The following is a 20,117-nucleotide window of genomic DNA, read 5'->3' as shown; positions in this document are numbered from 1 at the left end:
AGATGAGGACTGAGTGTGTCAGAGCGAGCCCTTCAGAAGATACAGAGCTCTCCTATCTAATAGATGTGAGTTGGCATGAGGAGGGGATGCATTGCTCCTGTTTCACTCCTGGGCCTTGGGGACATGCACAACAGCTTCACATCCCAGCTCTCTGTCACTGCATTGCAGGTTGGGCATGGTGGAGAGCCTGTGGTCTTGTCACCAGCCCTGCTGATTGCCAGCACTGGTAATTGTCACACTATGTGAACCCTTTCCAGACCTTGAGATCCTACAGGAGCAGGGTTCATCCCCTCAAATACACTTAGTGCAGGCAGCCAGACTCCCTCTGTAACTGGAGGAGATTAAACAGCCCTTGGGGTGGGGGGTCCACAGCAGGACCTGCCGCATCCCCAGGGCTGCAAAGGGCATCCAGTAACAAGATCTGATATGGACTGTGTCAGATAAAATCCACCCCAGACAACCTCATTCCATGTTTTCCTTCTGGTTTTGTCACCTACTTTGTAATGACCTGACAAGTATTCCCTAGGATATAAGTCATATAAGGCTGGAGTCTTGGAAGGTGCAAGGGAAGGCCAATTTGGAGAGACTCCCTTGGTTCCTTTACTGTGTAAATACCTACAGGGCAAAGCCAAGATGGTGCTGTAGAGTAATTCCCAAGCAGGAACCTGGTAAAGGAGAAGACTATGTAAAGGTGGGGGGGAGGGTGGGCAAGAGAGACCATAGTGTAATTACCATGGCTGGGCCCAGAGGATGAGAATTACAAGGTAATTGGGCAGCACCTCATTGCTGTGTAAATACATGGTTATTTCTGTTCAGTAAACCACAATCCAGGTTACATGGTAATTACTTTGAGGTCCATTAAGTGTAATTATACAGTAATCTCCAGGAGCCAGTAATTACACTCATGTTCCAAAGTATCTACCACTTAAAACTCAGCGAGTGTCTTGCAGGTAGGAAGCAGTCACTTGGGTTTGCAGTGTCTTGGTCTGTGGGATGGCCAGGACAGGACCAGTGTTAGCATTGCAGCTGGAACTGCCTTCCAAAGGAGAGCATTGGGCATGCTAGAGGAGGACTGACATGCATCTAGAGCCCAGCCAGTCTCCATGGCCCCCCCTAGTCAACAACAGGATCGGTACCCTCAGAGGACTGCTCCTCCCATGCTGCCAGCAGTGCCCCATAGTTCACATAAACCCTTTTCCAGAGGTACCAGCCCATCCTTGGAGAAGAAATGCAGCTCATGCAGTTTCATTCAGGCTCAAATGTCTCTTCTGGTTGCCAGGTCAGAGCAAACAAATGCTAGGCTTGTCATTATGACCAACATGTTATATTTTGCTTAATTTATTATACTGCAAATTAAACTTAATGCTCAGCAGTGTCAATACCTCTTGTACATTACTTCCACCTTTAGCTTACCATTTCCAGTGCAGAGTTCACCCCAACCATCAAAAGAAGACCTAGGCCTTCCCATAGCCTGCTCTTCCCACTGGTTCCAGTCACAACACGTCCCAGTGACAGGGAGATCTGGCATCCCCAGGACAAACACCAAGGGAATGGTCCCATGTCCACTCTGTACTGCAGGACAAGGGTGTGCAGAAAAGCCCTTTCACGGGGCTGAATCACCACTTGTCTTTCTTGTCCTTCATGAAGCCCCATTTTGACCTGGAAAAACAGGAAAAATGTCTCAAAGGAAAGCCTATGGGGCTGAGCTCCTGGGAATGGGGATGGGGCACTCTGAAGATGTGAAGCAGCAGCGCAGCACAGCAATGGGCAAGGAGGGACTTGGAGAGAAGGAGTCCAACCATGGCTTGGACAGGTTCTCGCCTCCCAGTGCTCCTAGCAGGGAATATTCCTGCTGTAGAAATGTGTAAGGTTTTGTTTCCAGGCACCAGCTGGACCAGCACAGGAGCAAAAACCTGACTCCCATGCTTAAAAACCAAGTTTCCACTCCTTCAAAGCACAGATACCCTCAGTTCAGCTCCTACAGCAACATTAATGAATGCTTTTCCTTTCTCTGTCTTTCAGGGACCTGAACTACAATGAGCTGCTGGAATTCCCTGGGGCTATCAGGACACTGGGACGGCTGCAGGAGCTGTGAGATTTCCTATTTATTCCTCTTCAAAAGCATCGCGTGTGCTCTGACCAGAGGAGAGCACTTGAGCCAAGCCTTCCTTTTGGCTTTTCCAGCCCTCTCTCACATGCACTTAGAAGTAGTTTATCCCTTCAATCTCCATCAGCTCTCATCACCACCATCAACCTCTGTAACAGGCTGGTGGAGGCAAAGGGTAGATCCCTCCATGAGGTTTGGAGCAGGCTCCTCCTGCAGCTTTTCATCCTCCCATCACATCTGAAGGTCTCAAAGTCCATCTGATCTGTTTGTTCCTGAAAGGATTCTCAGGAATTTCTCTGATCAGACCAGGAACCAGCATTACTGGGACATTCAAAATGAGAATAAGATCCTTAATCCACTTTGAGGTAGCCTTTGAAAAGCCTGTCACTAAATAAGAGGCAAATTTCAAAGAGCCATGTGGGATTAAACAACCTGGGCATCACCCAGAACCTGGCCTTGGTCTTGGGCAGGTATTGGTCTTGGTCTCTGTATTCTTGGTGGGTTCATTACATACAGAGCACCAAGCTGTACACAGAATAAATACAGCAGAATGAGGGCTTTGTCCTGCCAAAAGGCAGACCTTGTTCACTTGCTGGGATGATGCTACATCTGGAACAGAGCCTACACATCCTATTTTCCATGTGTTTTGAAGCCTTTAAAATGACTGAAGAAACAAGGTGTCTCCAAGGCTTTCTCACTCATTAATATTGAGATATTTGTTTCTCCCAACAGTGGTTTTCATAACAACAACATCAAAGCTATTCCAGAGAACGCATTTGTTGGGAATCCTCTCCTCCAAACAATGTAAGATAATTAAACAATGTTTCCTAAATCCTTATATCCCCCAGAAAGGGGCATTTCCTGATGGAGTTTGGTTGGGATTCCTAACAGTCATCAGCATGACCGCAGTTTGTTATATATGGGCCAATGCAAGCTGAAATTAGTTCCTCCTCAGCTATGCCTCAGGACTTTTGCCATGGGTTCTCCTTTCTCCACAGCTGAACTTTGCTGTAATACAGGCTGATAACAATGAAGGACCAATGTATGGGTGGTCTGCATGGAAACTTGCTGTGTGTAACAGCATTTTCAGAGCCCTGGTTGACATCTGCCTGTGTTTATTCCTTGTGTTTAGAAAAGCTGCTCACCAGTTCCAGCAGTATCTGTATGTGTCAGGGAGCTGGGACACCAGATCATTGTGGTGATCATAGGGTTACAGCACTAGAGCAGGGTCAAAGGAAGGCTTTGCCTCTTTGGGTTCAGCAGGACACCAAAGAGCCCTTTCAGGCTAGTGGAAGAGCCTGAGGCTATCTGGAAAACAAGGACAGTCAATAGCTGCTGCTATGCTGGGTGCTCCAAGGCTCTTGACCTCTAATAGCATCTTCTCTTCATGGGCAGCAGAATCTGAACAGTTACTCATTTTCTTTGCAGCCATTTTTATGACAATCCCATCCAGTTTGTTGGACAATCTGCTTTCCAGTACTTGCCAAAGCTCCACACTCTGTAAGTTCATCAAGCACGTCCCCAGAGAGGTAACACATCCAAGCCCCAAGCCCTGTGAGCTCAACACCTTCGAGGTCTTCTCCCTTCCTCTTATCTAGAGGGATCTTCTCTTTGTGCCAACAGAAGACCATGGTGCCACTCTTCTGGCCAGCCCCAAGGCAATGAGCCAAGGAGTGGACACTGCAGATGTTTTCTGCTGAAGAAGAATCATTTTAAGAAGGGCACTTTGGAGGGAGCATTTCATTCCTCCTGCCAACACAGCTGACATGCACTGGAGTCATTTAGGGTCTCTGTGGCTGCATCAGCACCAGCAAAGACCACACTCATAAGTGCCACAACTCCTGTTGCATGCTGCTCAAGCAAAACCTGCACTGTTGTGTAGCTGCTCAAATGCAAGGACACTGAAGGCATCTGCTTTCCTCCATAAGATGGAGAAGCAGAGGAACATGTGTCCTTTAGCACAAATAACCTTAGTGGGCAGGTAGCAGTGCCAGTGCTTTCCTCCATACGTTTGGCCCTAAGCCTGCTGCAGGACCACCTCCACTCCATGTTGGCAGGCCTGCCCTGGGTGGCTTTTCAGCTAACCCTTTGTGGCACAGCACCGAATACCGAGGCAGAGGAAACCTCAGAATCTCTATTTATAAGCCCCACACAGCCTCTCACGGCAGGAACACACTCAGGTTAATAAATCTTTCAAACACCCATGCATTCTTTAGATCCAAATGCACAGGCTTAGGGCACTTGCGTGGGATGCTCTGCTTACATTCCCCATGGCAATAATTTGGGGGCTCTATTTCATTTGAGTAGGGATCATGCCAAGGATGTCAGTGGTTTGGGGAAGGGCCTGAGCTTGCCAAGCCCCCGTGAACAGAAATGCCCAGCTCCAGCTCCCTGCATGTGCTCTGTGTGAGACATCTGCTCCACCACCCAAGCCAGCAGCGAAACACTGATGAGAGGGGGACCTTTGTATCTGGGCCTCTGATCACCACCTTTGGGTGTGAGGAAGCAGATTTGCCTCCACAGGTGATGGATCTGGGACCTTGGGCAGCTACACTTGTTTCTGGGTCCTGTCCAGCTCACTTCACCCTCATTCCTCTGCAGGTCACTCAATGGTGCGACGGACATCAGAGAATTCCCAGACCTTAAGGGCACCACCAGCCTAGAAGTTTTGTGAGTGGCACCTCTCTCCCTTTTACCCTGCTATTTGTGCTCTTCCTCCATCAAGGCGGTCCAGGCTGTTTCAGCGAGGACAACTTTCACAGTGCTGTGCAGTTGGTTGTCTTCAGCTCTGCCTCTCCCTGGTTATTCACCTCTCTGCTTCGTTTCACCCCTGTGGCTCCTGAAAGCAGCTTTCCTTTCCGTGAGTTGCTCTCTCGCTACTGTTGAGTGTGCTCCAATCCTTGGTTGAGTTGGTTTTTTCTCTTCCTTCCCTTCTGCATCGGTGAAGGAAGGAGCCTTTGGGTGCAGTGCTTCAGCATGGTCTGACAAGACCCAGCGTCTCTGCCCATCCTGGGACCAGCATTGGCAGTGCAGAAACCATCTGCCACCCGGGATGGGGCCTTCTGTAACTGTTCTGGTCTCATCCTCACACCACCAGACCCAGCAGAGCAGGAGCTGGAGGAAATGGGGTCTCCAGCCACCCATGGTTCTCCTCTCTAGGGCACTCATCCACACACTGAGCGCAGTGTGGGAGCACAGCTGAGCACCCCAGCCCAGGAGCATGATCTGGCTGTGCTTTGCCTTGGGGACACACGGGCACATTATCCATCCCCCGTGCACAGGTTTCTGTGGCTCCAGGCGCATCACCAGTCTGGCCAATGGGGAACTGGGATGGCAGAACACACCACACAGGGCACTGCTGCCTGACCTCAAGGTGGCGAAGGACAACAGTGAATTCCATATGTGGCAGCATCCCAGAATTTCTTATAGCCACATTGACAGGGTCCAGCAGCAGTGCCCGTTTCCAAGTTGGGTTTTGTTTCTATCGTGGTATTTCATTATCCCATTGATATTGTCTCTCCTGTCAGCACCTGGGACCAGCAGCCGGGCTTGTGGCTCACAGACTCAGTGTGCTGGCTCTCAGTAACATCATTTCTTCTCTCTCCTCCTCTCCTGTAGGACCTTGACCCGGGCAGGCATCCATCTGCTTCCCAGAGGGATGTGTCAGCAGCTGCCCAGCCTCCGAGTCCTGTAAGTAACAGAAAACCCAGCTTTCTTCTTGTCTCGCTCAGGGAGGGGACCAGGTCCCTGGGATTCTTATTCCCTTTTCCATGCAGAAAACACCACTTTCTTAAGCACTACCTCAAGCTTTACATGAAGCTTGCTTGCTTCACACCAGCATGATGCTCTGGACTCCTGTGGTGCAGCAGTGGCAGATCAGGGCTTTGCTTAGAGTCTTTAAGTTGCTTTGGCTCTACCTGCTTGGCAAAACAAGGACGATGCTGAGTGGAGGGATGTGCTTTTTCCTTCACCTTGGAGCATGATGAAATCCCTATCTCAGAAAGGCTCCAGCGCCTTTCCAGGAGTCACAGCCCTCGTTCCCGAGATCCCAACTTTGTCTGCAGTCAGAGAAATCCTCAGGAAATGAGTCATGAGCCAGATTTATACAAGTTTGCAGCCTCAGGGCAAGCAGGAGGTTTGCCTCTCATCAGTTTTTATACAAGCAAGCTGAAAATGAAAACAAGTTTGTTCCAGGAAAGCAACGGGAACGAGTTCTGGATCACAGGAACTGGGAACAAGAGGAAAACATACAAATAACAGAACACAGTTTGTAGCTTTGCAGATCACAGCATTTTGGCTCTAGTTGTCCCTGCAGGGAAGATCTCTCATCTTTAGACGTTGGGACCAACTCAATGCCCAGCTTGCCACAAGAGTGTAGCCTTTGGAATGGGCCAGGCTGTAGGGTCCCAGGCGCTCTGTTTATGCTTGCAAGTTACCTGATGGTAAAGCTGTGCAGCAGAGCCTGTTCCTCGTGCCTGCCCCCTCCTTGGGGGAGAGCTTTACTGGGACACCCCATCTTTCTCCTCGTTCTTCTTTCCCACTGAGTTTTGTTGACATTACTTGCATTGCTTTCAGAATGGGAAGAGTGTGCAGCCCAATATTTGTGCATGTTTGCATCTTTCTTCCTTTGAGATCCATTGGCCTTCTGTCCCCACAGAGGTGGTGCTCGTTGCTCTCCCCCACATTGACACATCTGAACACAGATGATACCCTTAATGCTATGTCTCTGTCCTCCTGCTCCTCACCCCACTCTGCAGATCTGCTGCAGAGATCTTGCATGGGGGCTGTAAGAGGCTTGCACCACTCCTTGCCTTGCACAACGACACTCAGAGTCTGCACACATCATGTGTGTACAGAATGGAGATCCCCCTCACCAGGGCATATTGTTGTCTACATCTGTGCTAAGCAGTCAGGTCACCCCCTTTCCAGCTGTCCAAGGGAGGGATCAGGGGTGCTCCCTTTTGATCTCTTCACACTGGTCCTTCCCCTGCAGAGAGCTCTCACACAACCACATCGAAGACCTGCCCAGTTTCCACCGGTGCCAGCGGCTGGAGGAGCTGTGAGTAACGAGATGCCCTCATGCACCAACACTGGGGAGAAGGGATCTTTGGGGGATGGAGGCAGTTCCCATACTCAAACCTCAGCCTTCACCAAGCACTTGGAAAGCTGAGCGCTGGAACTCACTGTGTGGGCTGCAAGAGGACCAGAGCTCTAGGCCTTGCCCCTGTGTGAATACAGGATATGAATACATCCCCTGTGCACAGGAGCTTCATTAACTCAGCTCTTTTCAGAGGTCCCAGCCACAGCAAACAGAACTAGAATGTGACAGCACTAAATTTGGCTCCTAAAGCAGTGTGCAGGCTTAGGGTGGACCAGAGTAGTGAACCAGCATGGCTTTGTAGGTAACGGGGCACATTCAACCACTGTACATCAGTGGTACTTTGCTGTGCTGTGATGGCATCAAAAGTAGAGGCTATCTGAGTGCTGGAGCTGCCCACTTGAAGCTGTTTTGTTCATCACCCTGTTTACCCCTTGAAATAAGATCTCCCAAGCTCAAATGACAGCTTCCACTGGGACAGTGTCTGCTGGGGGGTGACAATGCCTAAAAGTGTGAATGCTGCTTTCTCAGACTGGCTTCTGTTTTTTCAGTGGTCTCCAGAACAACAGGATCCATGAGATCAGAGCAGACACCTTTGTGCAGCTGATGGCCCTGCGCTCCATGTAAGTACAACAGGGGAACAACTGGACTTTATGCTGGAGGAAGGGGACTTGTGAGCACCAGCTTTGCTGTCCAGCCCCTCTTCCACTTCCCTTTACTAAAGAACAGGGCACAAACATTCCCTCTGACTTCCCTTCTGCATGCAGACACCCTTCTGTAAATGAGCACATTACCTGCCAGCCTCATTGCCCACACATGGGGATGCTTCCCATCACATGCTCTAACCACATGCTGCAACTTGTATGATGCACAGCACACACTACAGACAAGGGACCTTTAGATACCCACAAAGGCACGGACTCACGGCAGGGACTTGTGCATGAGCATCCTTTTCCCTGCACATGCTGATCCTAGGCCATGCATTCCTAGGACCCCCATGCAGAACACCCCCTTTGATTTGGGACTGTCCCCCCACAGCTCAACAGTGTATGTTAGATGTATGAAGTGCATACAAGTGTGCACATTGCATACACAGGAACCTTGCAGTACACAGCCCATCGATGTGCTTGGCACCTTTGAGAAGCTAGCAAGCCTCCACAGGGCATGATTCTCCCTGTACATGTGAGAAGAGACCTCAGTGTGCTGCTGGCTTCTATTTACTGTTCTGTTAGGATGGGAACTGAATTGCATGGAAGTTTTTTCCCCTGGTGCAGCATTTAACAGGCCAGCATTCCTAGAGATGCACATTGTGTTAGTAACTGTACAGGAACACTCACATATCACACGGAACGCTACAGACAAGCATGCAAATAGGGGCATGCTGCTGGCACACACACTCATACAATTGTATCCAGCATTTGCCTTTGGGTGTTTCCTGCATCCCTGTGGGAAGGATCCATCTTACCCACCTTCAGCCTTTTGCAGTGGGACACACACACCCACACACCTGGGCAGGTGTCTCCAGCTCCCTTCGGAGCTGGAAAGATGAAGACACAAGCAGGAGACTTCTCCTGTAGTCAGCCTTAGGAGAAGATGCTTCTTGATCCACTGGCTCTTCTCTGCTGGTGACAGAGGGTGCTGAGCCCTCCAGCTCAGCTGGAAGCAGAGCTCATTGAGGAGCCTCAGTGTGTTCAAGCCAACTGCCTATGACAGGAATCACTCCCAGATGACCTTGACCAGATCTGCCTGTGCCTGGGAGTCCAGCACTGTAACCACATCAGGGATGCTCTGGCACTACAGCATAACCTATCTAGTGCTCTGAGGTTTAGTGTGTTAGCATAACCCCCCAGATATACAGAAACTAACCCAAAGGAACCTTTCCCACTGGTCTCAGTGGAGGAGATCCTGCAAGGCAAATTCTTGTGCCCTTTGTTAGAAATGACCCATATATAGACCCAAGCATACTTGTCTCCAAGGAGCTACAATGGGACAGAGCTTGCTGCTGACCAAGAGGCTACAGACCCCACATTTGCTTGCATCGAGCCCCTTTACCAGGGGGGTTTCAGCAGCTTCACTGCCCTGCTTTACACCCCTCTTACTGTCATGTCCTTGTCTTGCAGAGACCTGAGCTGGAATCACATCCAGTTTATTCACCCTCAAGCCTTTGTGACCCTGCACTCTCTCACCAAGCTGTAAGTTGCAGTGATACCAATGCTCCATCCCTGGCAGTGTTCAAGGCCAGGCTGGACAGAGCCGTGGGTGACCTGGTTTAGTGTGAGGTGTCCCTGCCCATGGCAGGGGTTGGAACTGGATGAGCTTCAAGTCCTTTCCAACCATAACTATTCTATGATATTTCTTTCACAGTGGGCCATGGGCAGCAGGTATCTGAGGAGCTCAGATATCCCCAAGGATACCTGGCATTTAGATATGAGAAGGCTGCAGTGCTGAGGTGCATGTCTCAGCACTGACATGGGCAGACCAAATCCCAGGGTTTCCCACCAATATTAAGGGGATGATGAAAATGCATCTGCAAGATGCTGTCACCCTGAACACTTAAACCTCTGCTTTCTGATGCTTTCATACCTGCTTTATATGTCCTCATGAAAGATCAGCAAGACACACTGTTTTGGCAAGAGTATTGCAAACTGTCTTCACTGGCCTTAGAGGTGGCCCCAGTCCTCAGCCCCCTCACTATGGCCCTTGGGTATTGAACAGGCTGGGAGCTGCAGTCATACCTGACCTGTTATGGGGGAAGTGGTGAGGGAAGAGATGCATGGGAGAGATATTTGTACAGGGAGGTAGATACTATCCTGAGTTTACAATGTGAACATTATGAGAGGCCCCTACCCCTCATTTTCCCCAGGGACTGCAGTATTGATCCATTGACCTCCAGCAGATCCTGGTCCCCATGCGGCACCAAGTCCCCATTTTCAGCATCCCATTAGAGGGAGTAATCCAGGGTCTCCAAACCTCTGCTTGGCTGAAATACAACCAGCACCAAAACCCTGACCATGGTCTCCCTTCTCTGCTTTCCCTTCATCAGGGACTTGACTGATAACCGGCTGGTCACGCTGCCTCTGGATGGTTTGGGTGGACTGACCCATCTGAAGCTCCAAGGCAACCCTGCTCTCTCTGAGCCCTTCACCAAGGAGAGCTTCCCCAAAATGAGGTAGTGGTGGTGTTGGCTCTTTCACTTGTGGCTCTCAGCACAGCCTGTATTTGCTTAGAGCAATCAGTCTCCTTCTTTCCTTGTTTATCTCATGCTTTCCTCCATCCTTGCAGGCCAATAGGTTGAGGGAGCTTCATCTGCTGCTAATGCTCCTCATCTTTTAAAGTCTTCCATGGGAGAGTGGTGATGCTCCCGGGCCCATCGGCCCCCACCCAAACACACACACAAGTGGAAAGCATGGAGCAGGCCCAGCTCAGGGCTCCCTTGAATGGAAAACATTCCCAGAAGCCAGTCCTAGCTAATGACATCCAGCTTTCCTTCAGTAAACTCTGTTTGTGTGGCCGCGTCTGGTCTGCTATGGATTAATGAGGAGCCTGAAGGGGTCAAACCAAGCAAAATGAGGCTGCAGAAGGCTTGGAGTGCAGTGCCAGGCTGCAGGCTCTGGCTCTCCTGACCCTCCCATAGTGGTGGGTCTCCAGCATGTCATCTGCCCTCAGGCTGAGCCCCCCGTGGTCCAGATGACTCAAATGCCCCTCAAGTGAAGCCATCTTTTGCTTGGGTCTCCCAGGTAGCTCCCTTGGAGCCGAGGATGCATGAGCTGATGCTCCCACTCATCCAGTACAAGTTCCCAAGGCTAGAGCTGCTCCCGTTTAGGGGGTCACAGCCACACCAACACTGGGCTTAGGAGCTCAGGCGTGGTGCAAAGCATGGATCTCTCACCTCAATCTGCCTCAGCAGTGCTGTCCACTCTTCTGATGGTGTTGACTTATCATAGCTGGTTACCAAACGGCAGGGGATCCCAAAAGCTTCTGGAGGGCTTTCCACAGCCAAGATAGCAGCCCCTTGTGCCCAGCGGGTCAAGCTGAGCATTTCCAGGGCTGTTCCTCCTCTAAGCTTAATTCCATTGACATCTGTGGAACTGATTTGGATTTGTACCAGAAAGACTGAGTGTGCAGGAGTGGTTAATGAGTCATGGCAGGTGATGGACCAAATAACTTTATCTTAAGGATAACAATATCCTTATCTTTGGGGTACTGCCATTAAATAGACCTATCCTTGGGCATATATCTGGAGGGATGATCTGAGAGCAGTCCTCAGTCATCCTGGGAGATTCTGTACCTCGCCATCACCTTGCAATAATAGGATTTAATTGGGAGCTTATAACAGGAAGCCAGTTTGTATACAGAGTTTCCGTAACCTCCCAGGGCTCAGCCAGAAATGTTTGGGAACTTAAAACAAAAGCATATTTTTAGACTCTAAAGTTTCACCATATTTACTGATCTCGTCAGGAGACCTTCATAGTCTGGAAATGCTGAGGTTCCTTTGCCTCCATCAGCAGTCTTCCTGACTCCCAGCAAAGAAGCAGGAGTGTGCAGCCTCTGAAGAGCATGCAGCTGCTGACTGATAGGCTGGTATTCATCCAGCTGATGTTCAGCTGCTATTTAATTAACCTTGTAACACATGCTATGATTATTGACAATTCAACTCCCGAGCAGAAATCAGACATTAAAGTCACTTGCTCCACTCAAGAGACCTGAGGTTTCCCTGCCTGAGCTGGCAGAGGTGAGCAGTGCTCCTGGAGCTGGAGTTTGGAGGTGCCTCTCTGACCTCCAGCACCAAGCAAAGGAGGACCCTGCACTCACTTGAGCTCTTGGGAAGCTTCTCACTTCAAGGTAAAGAAAGGATGCCCAGCAAAAAATGGCTTTGGGGTCAGAACTGAAGGGTGCATATGCAGATGGTGCATTGCCAGGGGGCAGAGGTAGAAGAGGCTATTTCAGTCTAGGGAGAACTGCAGAAAGGTTTTTAGGGATATCCAGGAATTTCAGTGCAGTTTCCAAACCTGTTGTTTGACAATATCCTATGGACCGACAGTGTCTTCAGCACCAAAAGTGGCAGTGCAGAGACACCATGGGGTGATATGGGCCCACATTCTGTCCTAACTGGAGTCCTTCACCAAAGCAAAGTCCTGCTCCAGTCTAACCATCACCTGATAGTCTTGCTTTTGTTGCATATGGAAGTAAAGAACAAAGTAGAAAGCAATGGAGAGTCAGGTCATGGAGGTGATGCACCTCAAAGTTCTGCTTTCCCCCTCTTGCAGAGTTCTCGAGGTACCTTATGCCTACCAGTGCTGTGCCTATGGAAGCTGCAGCAGCTTCTTCAAGGTGTCCAGCCAATGGGAGACAGAAGACATGAGCCCTGAGGAGGAGGATCCCCACAAGAGGACCATGGAATTGTTTCCAGGTCATGCTGATAATCACTGTAAGTAACCTGGGCTGAACGGTGACCAATCCATGGGCAGAGCCATGCTGTGAGCTAGGATGGGATCCTGCTCTTGCTAGGTACCAACGCATTTGATGTCTCAAAAGACAGTCTCTCCTGGCTCTGTTGACAAACCAAGACCTACCATAGGCTGCCAGGCCCCCAGGCCAGTCTCAGCCCCATGGATTATATGCGTGTTCATGAGATACTATGACGAGAGGGGAATGCTGACTGATTCTAAGATGTGCCAGATGAGACTATTAGCAGCTCGTAAAGGCTCACATTTTCAGATGTTAAAGCACTGGTTCTGCCTTGAAATACCAAACCACAGAGATACAAATGCAAAATGCTCAAGAAAATCCTTCTTTACTATGTGCAGCTTTCACAGATGAGTCTCCTTGCCATTCAGTAATGCATGGTCTGTTCTTCACAATGAGGGGTTTGTGATATTGCTATCCACTGTTGCTTTACTTCTGTCCCCAGTGCTTCCTTTCTGATGGCCACCAGCAGTATTTAGCTGTGTTACATGAATCTTGTAACACTTCCTCATTAAAGAGCAAAAACAGCTCTCCAACATTCCTTCCACGCAAGAGATCAATTGGTCTCATTAAGAGAAAAGACCTCAGTGCTCTGTCCCTGCAGTGTACAGCCAGGCTCATCAGGGTGCTTGGATGCTGTGGGAGAACTTGTGAGAGGGATGGGGCACGCTTCCAGACAGCCGTGGCCTCTCAGCCTTGCACAGCAAGGGACTGAGGAGCCCTTTACAAACAAGCCTGCAGAACCTCATGGCTGGGTGGTGAAAGGCCACTTGTCCCAGGCAGCTGTGTAGGGATGAGGAACGGGTCCCCAGTGACACAGCCCTGCTCCAGCAGCCAGGCAGTGCTGCCTCCCTGCACCCAGCATCCATCCCAGTACCAAAGGACCCGCTGACTCCAGCCACAATGATGCATGTGGTGCCATGGACTCTGGGACCAGCTCAACTCCTTCCCATCCTGCCACAGCCCTGGATGCCTGGGAAGCTGCAGACACAGCTCAAGTGTGTCTGGTCACATCCAACCAGGAGCCCAAAGGAACGTGGTTGGCACATTCCTGTCCCCTTGTCACAACAGATGCTTAAGGTCCCACTTCCAAAACTTTTGGTGCTCAGGAGATGCCTCTTTGCATTATAATTGGTGGCATTTCGCAGATTCACCCCTGCCCTAAGCCTGTCTTGTACGGCTGGGCATGAGCATGAGGATGGCTGTGGGGCTGTCACACAGGGCATCCAGCAGCTTGCTCCTGCTACCCTCCCCAAACAGGGAGCAGAGGCAAAGTGCAAGTGGTTCTATTGCCCCAGGCCACTTCCATCACAGCCCCAGCACCCCACTTCAGGACCACTAGTTCGAGGATAGAAAGGGATGCCTTAACTTACAAACATATGTTTGCAATAATGGAATGAAGCTCTAGAAAGTGAGAATACACTTGTATGGCTGTCCTTGATAACAGCACACTGCTTTACCCAGCTTTACCAGCAGCTCCACTAGGTTCTAAAGCAGTCTCATTAACATTTCCAACCATCCAGCAGACCCTGAAGGGTCCTTAGACCTATGCTGCTTCTGCCATTCAAGACCACTCTAGCTCCCAGAATCACCTGCCCAGGCCCCTTGCAGCCACCTATGCCCTAACTGTGAAGGAGGGAGCACTTATCTGCAAGCCACATGTGGGGTTATGGCAGGCACCAGAACAGGGGAAGAAGCATCCAGCCCGATGGTTTTTGTTCTCCTTCATTCCACAGCAGTGTTAGTAAGGCAGCTGGGAACCATTCTCTATGCAAAGGACACAAGCAAAGCACTTTTTTTTCCATGAGGCCTCAGAATGTGGAAGCACATTAGCAAAACTCAAATAAATAAGGGCTACTTAACAGGGAATGCAGTCTGTCCTGCTACATCCCCACAGCCCTTTGCTTGTCTCTACAGCTCCCAGGCTAGGGGAAGCACTGATTTCCAGCAGAGAGAGGGACATTTTCTGCCTTGTACCCCTCCGCACTGGTCAAGGATTGCTTTGCTATTCCCAGCTAGCTCAGAAGCTGAGGCAACACAAAAGATCACTCCTTCACTCCATGCAAATGTTTAACCCCCACTTCAAACCAGCCTTTATGCATTCTGGCCCTTTGAAGAGAAAAGGGATGGGAGCAGGTTAGGGTTTAACATTACCATGGGCAGGGTTGGGCAGAAAGTGCAAGCCTCTGCATTGATTTGAGTATCGTGACTGCACATCACAGCCTTTGAGCTCTGGATGAAAAAGACACTGGAGATTTATAAGACTATAAAATACAAGGACGAAACATTTTCCCATCCCACTGTGAGTGTTTTCTTGCCAGGCTCCAAAGCAGCAGAAAGATTTCAGCTCTTACACAGACACATGTTAAAAATGCCTTTTTTCCCCCCCCCAAAGCTCACTGAAGCTGAGGAAGCCACAATGCTGGTCAGGAGGCACTAAAAAGAACACGTTATTTGTCATCGTTCTCCAATCTAATAATCCCAGTCATATTTCCAAACACAGACAGGGAGCAGACCTCATGAGAGACCCCATTTCTAAGCAGATTAGGCAACTAAATCCCACTTGGGTCAGGTATATCCTCAGCACTGTGGAAACTCGCCTTCCTGCACGTGGACACCAGCATCAGCCCATATCATCCCATGGAGAGCTCATCCCACAGCCACAGATTCAGGTCCCTGGCTATTGGGCTGCAAGGAGCAAAACCCCACATCCCTTTCCCCTTCTTCCCACTTGCAGAAAAGCCTCTGAAGATGTCCATTGGGAGCAGCAGGCCGTGCTGGTGCCATGGGTGGGGATGGTGCAGCAGCACAGCAACTGTCCTCACCATGTCTCAGCACTGTGAATCAGTGGCAGTTTAAAAAGAGGAGCAAGGAACCAAGCAGAAAAGCATGCCTTGGATTCCATTAAGAGGATGCCATTCTCCTTGGTGATGCCCTACCCCTACGGGCCACCAAAACACAAAACCACCCAGAGCCATTCTCTTCCAGCAGCTTCTCCTTCAGCCAGGGAGGTTCTGTCTGACCCTCAGGGTGCCCTCGTGATGGAGATGCGGGCCCAGCAAGGATGGGCAATGAGGGCAGTGTAGTGTGGGTGCATAAACCCCATGGGTCAGAAGTCTGCAGGCAGGGACAATCAGTCTGTCCTTAAGAAAATGCAAGACAGGGCACCACATTCCCAAGAAATCGTAGGACATAAAGCAATAGATGTTGGGTTCTCTTGTCTCTTTGCTTCTGAGCTCTTTGGTGGTGGTTGCTGATGAAGTCTTTGTATTGCAAGTAGAAGCTAACAGCTCTCTTTCAACAAAGTTCCAGTGTCATTGAGGATGAACCAACACTGGACAAAGCCTGCCCAGAAAGCTTCCATTTAGAAGATGTATTTGAAGGCTTTGTTTTCTGTAACCACACAGGCTGGAGCATTTCTTTATGGTTAATAAAGCATACTGCAGTCACAAAGCACTGGGATCTGGGGCTCTTCCACTTCAAATGTTGGGAATAACCTCAAAACAGAGGGGCTGCCCACGCTGCAACCCACCAACATCTACAAGAGCCTCTCCCTCTACAATGCAATGACTGCAGGGGTCAAACCAGACACCAGCAGCTACTGTGAACTGGAGGGCTGGGAGTTCTTTGGGAAGGTCTGTGTCGAGGATAGGCAGTGGGAGAAGCTTCTAGCCCAGCTGATGGCCCTGCTCATTCTCTGAGCACTGATTCTCATTCTCTCCCCAGATGACCTAGATACAGAAGACCTCCAGCTGGACCTTGAGGAATCCAAGCTGCACCCCACTATTCAGTGCACACCAAGCCCAGGTGAGCAGCCAAGGAAACACTTTGAACACAGCCTTTGAGCTTCTCTAAGTCCCCAAGGTCTCACAACCCCAGCTGCAGCTGCCCTCCTATGAGGGGAGGATAAGGTCTGATGAGGTGATCCCTGATCAGGAATCCAGGATATCCAGCTCTTCCATCCACCACCCCAGCCGCACTCAGACTCATGCTCTCAAGAAGTTCCTGTTCCCTTGCAAGACTGAGACTTTGCTTTGTCCCAGACAGCCCATAATACTGCATGACAAGCCCTTGTCCTTGATCTCCTGATCATCCTTGCAGCACTGCAGACTGCAGGGGTATTTTACTGTGTTTCCTGAGAAAGGGAGAGGAGGGAGGTGCTGGGCTGCACCCAGCCACTGTCCCCTTACTTCCATCAGAGCCATGCCAGCAGGCACAGGCTGGCTGGGACACCAGGAGCTGCCTTTGGATTTGGTCCCCATTCACAGCTCAGCAGTGTGCTCACGAGCAAGATTGCTCAGTTTCCTCTCATTTCTTTTGATCTCTACTGCTTAAAACTTGCAAAGGGGAATATCCTGAGTATAACTTTGGGGTCTGTTTCCTTCCAGGTCCCTTCAAGCCTTGCGATCACTTGTTCGAGAGCTGGATCATCCGCCTGGGAGTGTGGGTCATCATTCTGGTCTCAGTGCTCTGCAACGGGCTGGTCATCCTGGCTGTCTTTGCCTCTTCCAGCTACCTCTCTCCAGTCAAGTTCATCATCGGCTCCATCGCCGGAGCCAACATGCTGACAGGCATTTACTGCAGTGTGCTGGCTCTCGTCGACGCCTTGACCTACGGCCACTTTGCCAACTACGGTGCCAGATGGGAGACGGGAGCAGGCTGCAGGGTGACGGGATTCCTGGCAGTGTTTGCCTCCGAGGCTGCCATCTTCCTGCTGGCGCTGGCTGCCGTGCAGTGCAGCATCTCAGTCTCCTGTGTGCGGGGCTATGGAAAGTCACCCTCCTTAGGCAAGGTCAAGGCTGCTGCTTTTTGCTGCCTGTTGCTGTCCTCTGTGGCTGCCGTTCTCCCTCTCTTCTCCATTGGGGAATACGGAGCATCCCCTCTCTGCCTTCCATATCCCATTCCAGATGGGAAACCTGCCACCTTGGGCTTCACTGTGGCCTTGGTGATGACAAACATGCTCTGCTTCCTGACTATCACAGGCACCTACATCCGACTCTACTGCAACCTGCTGAAGGGGGAGTTCAGTGCTGTCTGGGACTGTGCCATGGTCAAGCATGTGGCCTGGCTGATCTTCACCAACTGCCTCCTCTACTGCCCAGTAGCCTTCCTCACCTTCTCCTCCACACTCAACCTCTTCCTCGTCACCCCGGAGGTCATCAAATCCATCCTCCTCGTGGTCCTGCCCCTGCCCGCCTGCCTCAACCCATTGCTCTACATGCTCTTCAACCCCCACTTCAGAGATGACCTCCGCCTGCTGAGGCGGAAGGGCCAGGACAAGGGGAGCTACCCTGAGTCCTGTGGGGTCGATGACATGGATAAAAGCTCCTATGACTCCACGCAGGCCCTGGTGAGCTTCTCCGACATCGACCACATATTCGAGACACCCGATTCCCTGGGAGTGCACCCCATCCTCGACAGCTACAGCTTCCCCTCCATGACGCTCGTCCCCTGCCAGCAAAGGGTGGGCACCAGGGGGAAGGAGAGAGGCTTCTCTGAGCATTGTCCCTGCCTCAATGACAATGAGGTGCTGATCACTTCGGAGAGCAGAGAACCAGCTGGCAGCAGCCTCCGGATTACCTTCTTCCCCTCACCTCCCACACCACCCTACGTGTCTCACTTATAAACCTTAGCCATGCCCAACAGCCCCACACCACACACTGAGGGCCAGCCCCAGCACCGGGTGGCCAGCAAGGTGACAGCAGGCTGCTCCATGTAAAGCACCAGTACAACCCATCTACCCTCGCCCCCATCATATCTGCCTGGACAACGGGCACCACTCTGCCAGCTGCCACTCGCCTGGGAGGGCTCTGACTGAGATCCAGATACTCAGGGCTGGCCATGGGAGGAGATAAACCCCCTGTGTGAGTGTTTCTCCTGCTAGGGACTGGCTGGGAGCGAGTCCCACCAGTTCAGGAGATGGGTCAGGGAGACCCTCGTCATCATCCTGCAGCATCACAAGCCAGGAGGAGCCTGCAGCAAAGACAAGCACGTCTTCTCAAGGCAGAGATGTCTTAGCAAGAGCCATTGCTCTGTGGCAGAAACACATGGAAACGGCCAACTGCAATGATGTGGCTACCCACAGGGACCTTGTTCTCCAGGATCCTCTACAGGTCCCACAGACCCTTGGAAATGGGCTTGCATCTGCCCCCACACCACCAACTGGAAGAGCAGAAGTGGGTTGAAAGCAAGGTGTGCACCTGAGGTTTGGACCGCCTCTGTTTTGGGAGGCTCTGCTTCATCTGCTGGCAGCCTCACGGGTCGGGCAGGACCCCCACTTTCAGCTGGTACCAGGAGCTGGGAATGCCCAGCCCCTCCTTCAATCTGACCCATGGTGTCTGACAAACAAGGGGTCTCTGAACTTCAAGGCAGCCTAATCCAAGCACCTCCCTGGAGAAACCCATGTGCTTTGCCTGAGGTCACTCAGCAGCACCTTGACGCGGTGCATTCACCTTCATCAATCCCTTCACCTTCATGTGTCTGTAGTCACAAGGCTCCTGGTCACACACAGTGAAAATGGGGCCAGCCCCAAACCTCCCTCCTGGAAGAGGCTGTTGGCTCTGCTCCCCATGCAGAATAGCCATTTGGGGGCTGCATTTGCCCTCCTCTATTTTAAGGGCAGCTCATGTAGGAGGAGGGAACAGAAATCAGCCTTGCGGGATGATGGCATCAGGAGGACACCAGCCACTGGGAACAGTCTCAAATCTGCTCCCTGCAGCTCAGGGATCTCCCAGATCCACCCTCTCCATCACAAACCTTCCTACTGCCACCCAACGCAACAGGGAGCCCGCGGTCAGAGCTCAGGCCCTACACAAAGCTTTGGTCCTGCTGACATTACTGCAGCTGTATGTCATCCGTTCTTGTGAGACAATAAATGAGCCCCATTGCTGACCAGTGGCTGGCTTCTGTCCTCTTGCATGTGAAAAGCACCTTGTTGGTTCATTCAGCAACCAGCTGCCTGCCTCTCCAGCCAAGCTGGGCTGCTGAGGCTTGGATGTTGTTTGTATGGCTTAAGGGAGGACTGGGAAATTGTGTGTGTTCACAGGAGCTGGCATCATCCTCTTCTTCAGAGGGAAGAGCCAAAACAGCCACCTTTATGCAGCACAATTACATCACCTGTGTCCCTCTCCAGACCCCATGGACCAGACCCACCTGGTTGCACCCTGTGATCTGCTGCTCAGGGCTCATGAGCAGGACAGTCTGCTGCATAACAGTTTAAGGACATCCTATAACAGGGTCTCCCATGCAAAGGCAGAATCCCCACCCAGAGCCAAGCTCTGCTCCCCTTCTCTGTTCACAAGCCCTGCAGTTTTGTTTCAAGGAGAAAAACTTGAGAGGTCAGCAGGAAATCAGAGGAATGAGATCCAAAGGTTAGAGAAGAGAATCGGAACCCCAAATTTAGTGACAAAATCCAAAGCTCTGCTATGCAGCTCAGGGGGGAACGAT

The 20,117-nt window shown here is 51.0% G+C and overlaps 1 protein-coding gene across 2 annotated transcripts in view; it reads left to right on the top strand.

Annotated features, from left to right (window-relative positions):
- LGR6 (leucine rich repeat containing G protein-coupled receptor 6) overlaps positions 1 to 19,567 on the top strand; it is a 106,363-nt gene extending 86,796 nt beyond the window's left edge. For both annotated transcript variants that reach the window (XM_005141001.4, XM_031054768.2), the window contains 12 exons: positions 2,023 to 2,091; positions 2,840 to 2,911; positions 3,536 to 3,607; positions 4,709 to 4,777; positions 5,726 to 5,797; positions 7,101 to 7,166; positions 7,757 to 7,828; positions 9,326 to 9,397; positions 10,249 to 10,374; positions 12,473 to 12,633; positions 16,398 to 16,478; positions 17,060 to 19,567. In XM_005141001.4, the coding sequence (XP_005141058.3) occupies positions 2,023 to 2,091; positions 2,840 to 2,911; positions 3,536 to 3,607; positions 4,709 to 4,777; positions 5,726 to 5,797; positions 7,101 to 7,166; positions 7,757 to 7,828; positions 9,326 to 9,397; positions 10,249 to 10,374; positions 12,473 to 12,633; positions 16,398 to 16,478; positions 17,060 to 18,297 (2,170 nt within the window). In that variant the 3' untranslated portion in view covers positions 18,298 to 19,567. The remainder of the gene's footprint in view (positions 1 to 2,022; positions 2,092 to 2,839; positions 2,912 to 3,535; positions 3,608 to 4,708; positions 4,778 to 5,725; positions 5,798 to 7,100; positions 7,167 to 7,756; positions 7,829 to 9,325; positions 9,398 to 10,248; positions 10,375 to 12,472; positions 12,634 to 16,397; positions 16,479 to 17,059) is intronic.
- The last annotated feature ends 550 nt before the right edge of the window (positions 19,568 to 20,117 follow it).

Source organism: Melopsittacus undulatus, chromosome 16, assembly GCF_012275295.1.
Source record: "Melopsittacus undulatus isolate bMelUnd1 chromosome 16, bMelUnd1.mat.Z, whole genome shotgun sequence".
In the NCBI taxonomy this organism is placed as follows: Eukaryota; Metazoa; Chordata; class Aves; order Psittaciformes; family Psittaculidae; genus Melopsittacus; species Melopsittacus undulatus.
Note: the sequence above shows the minus strand (reverse complement) of the source record. Positions and strands in the feature narration are given on the sequence as shown.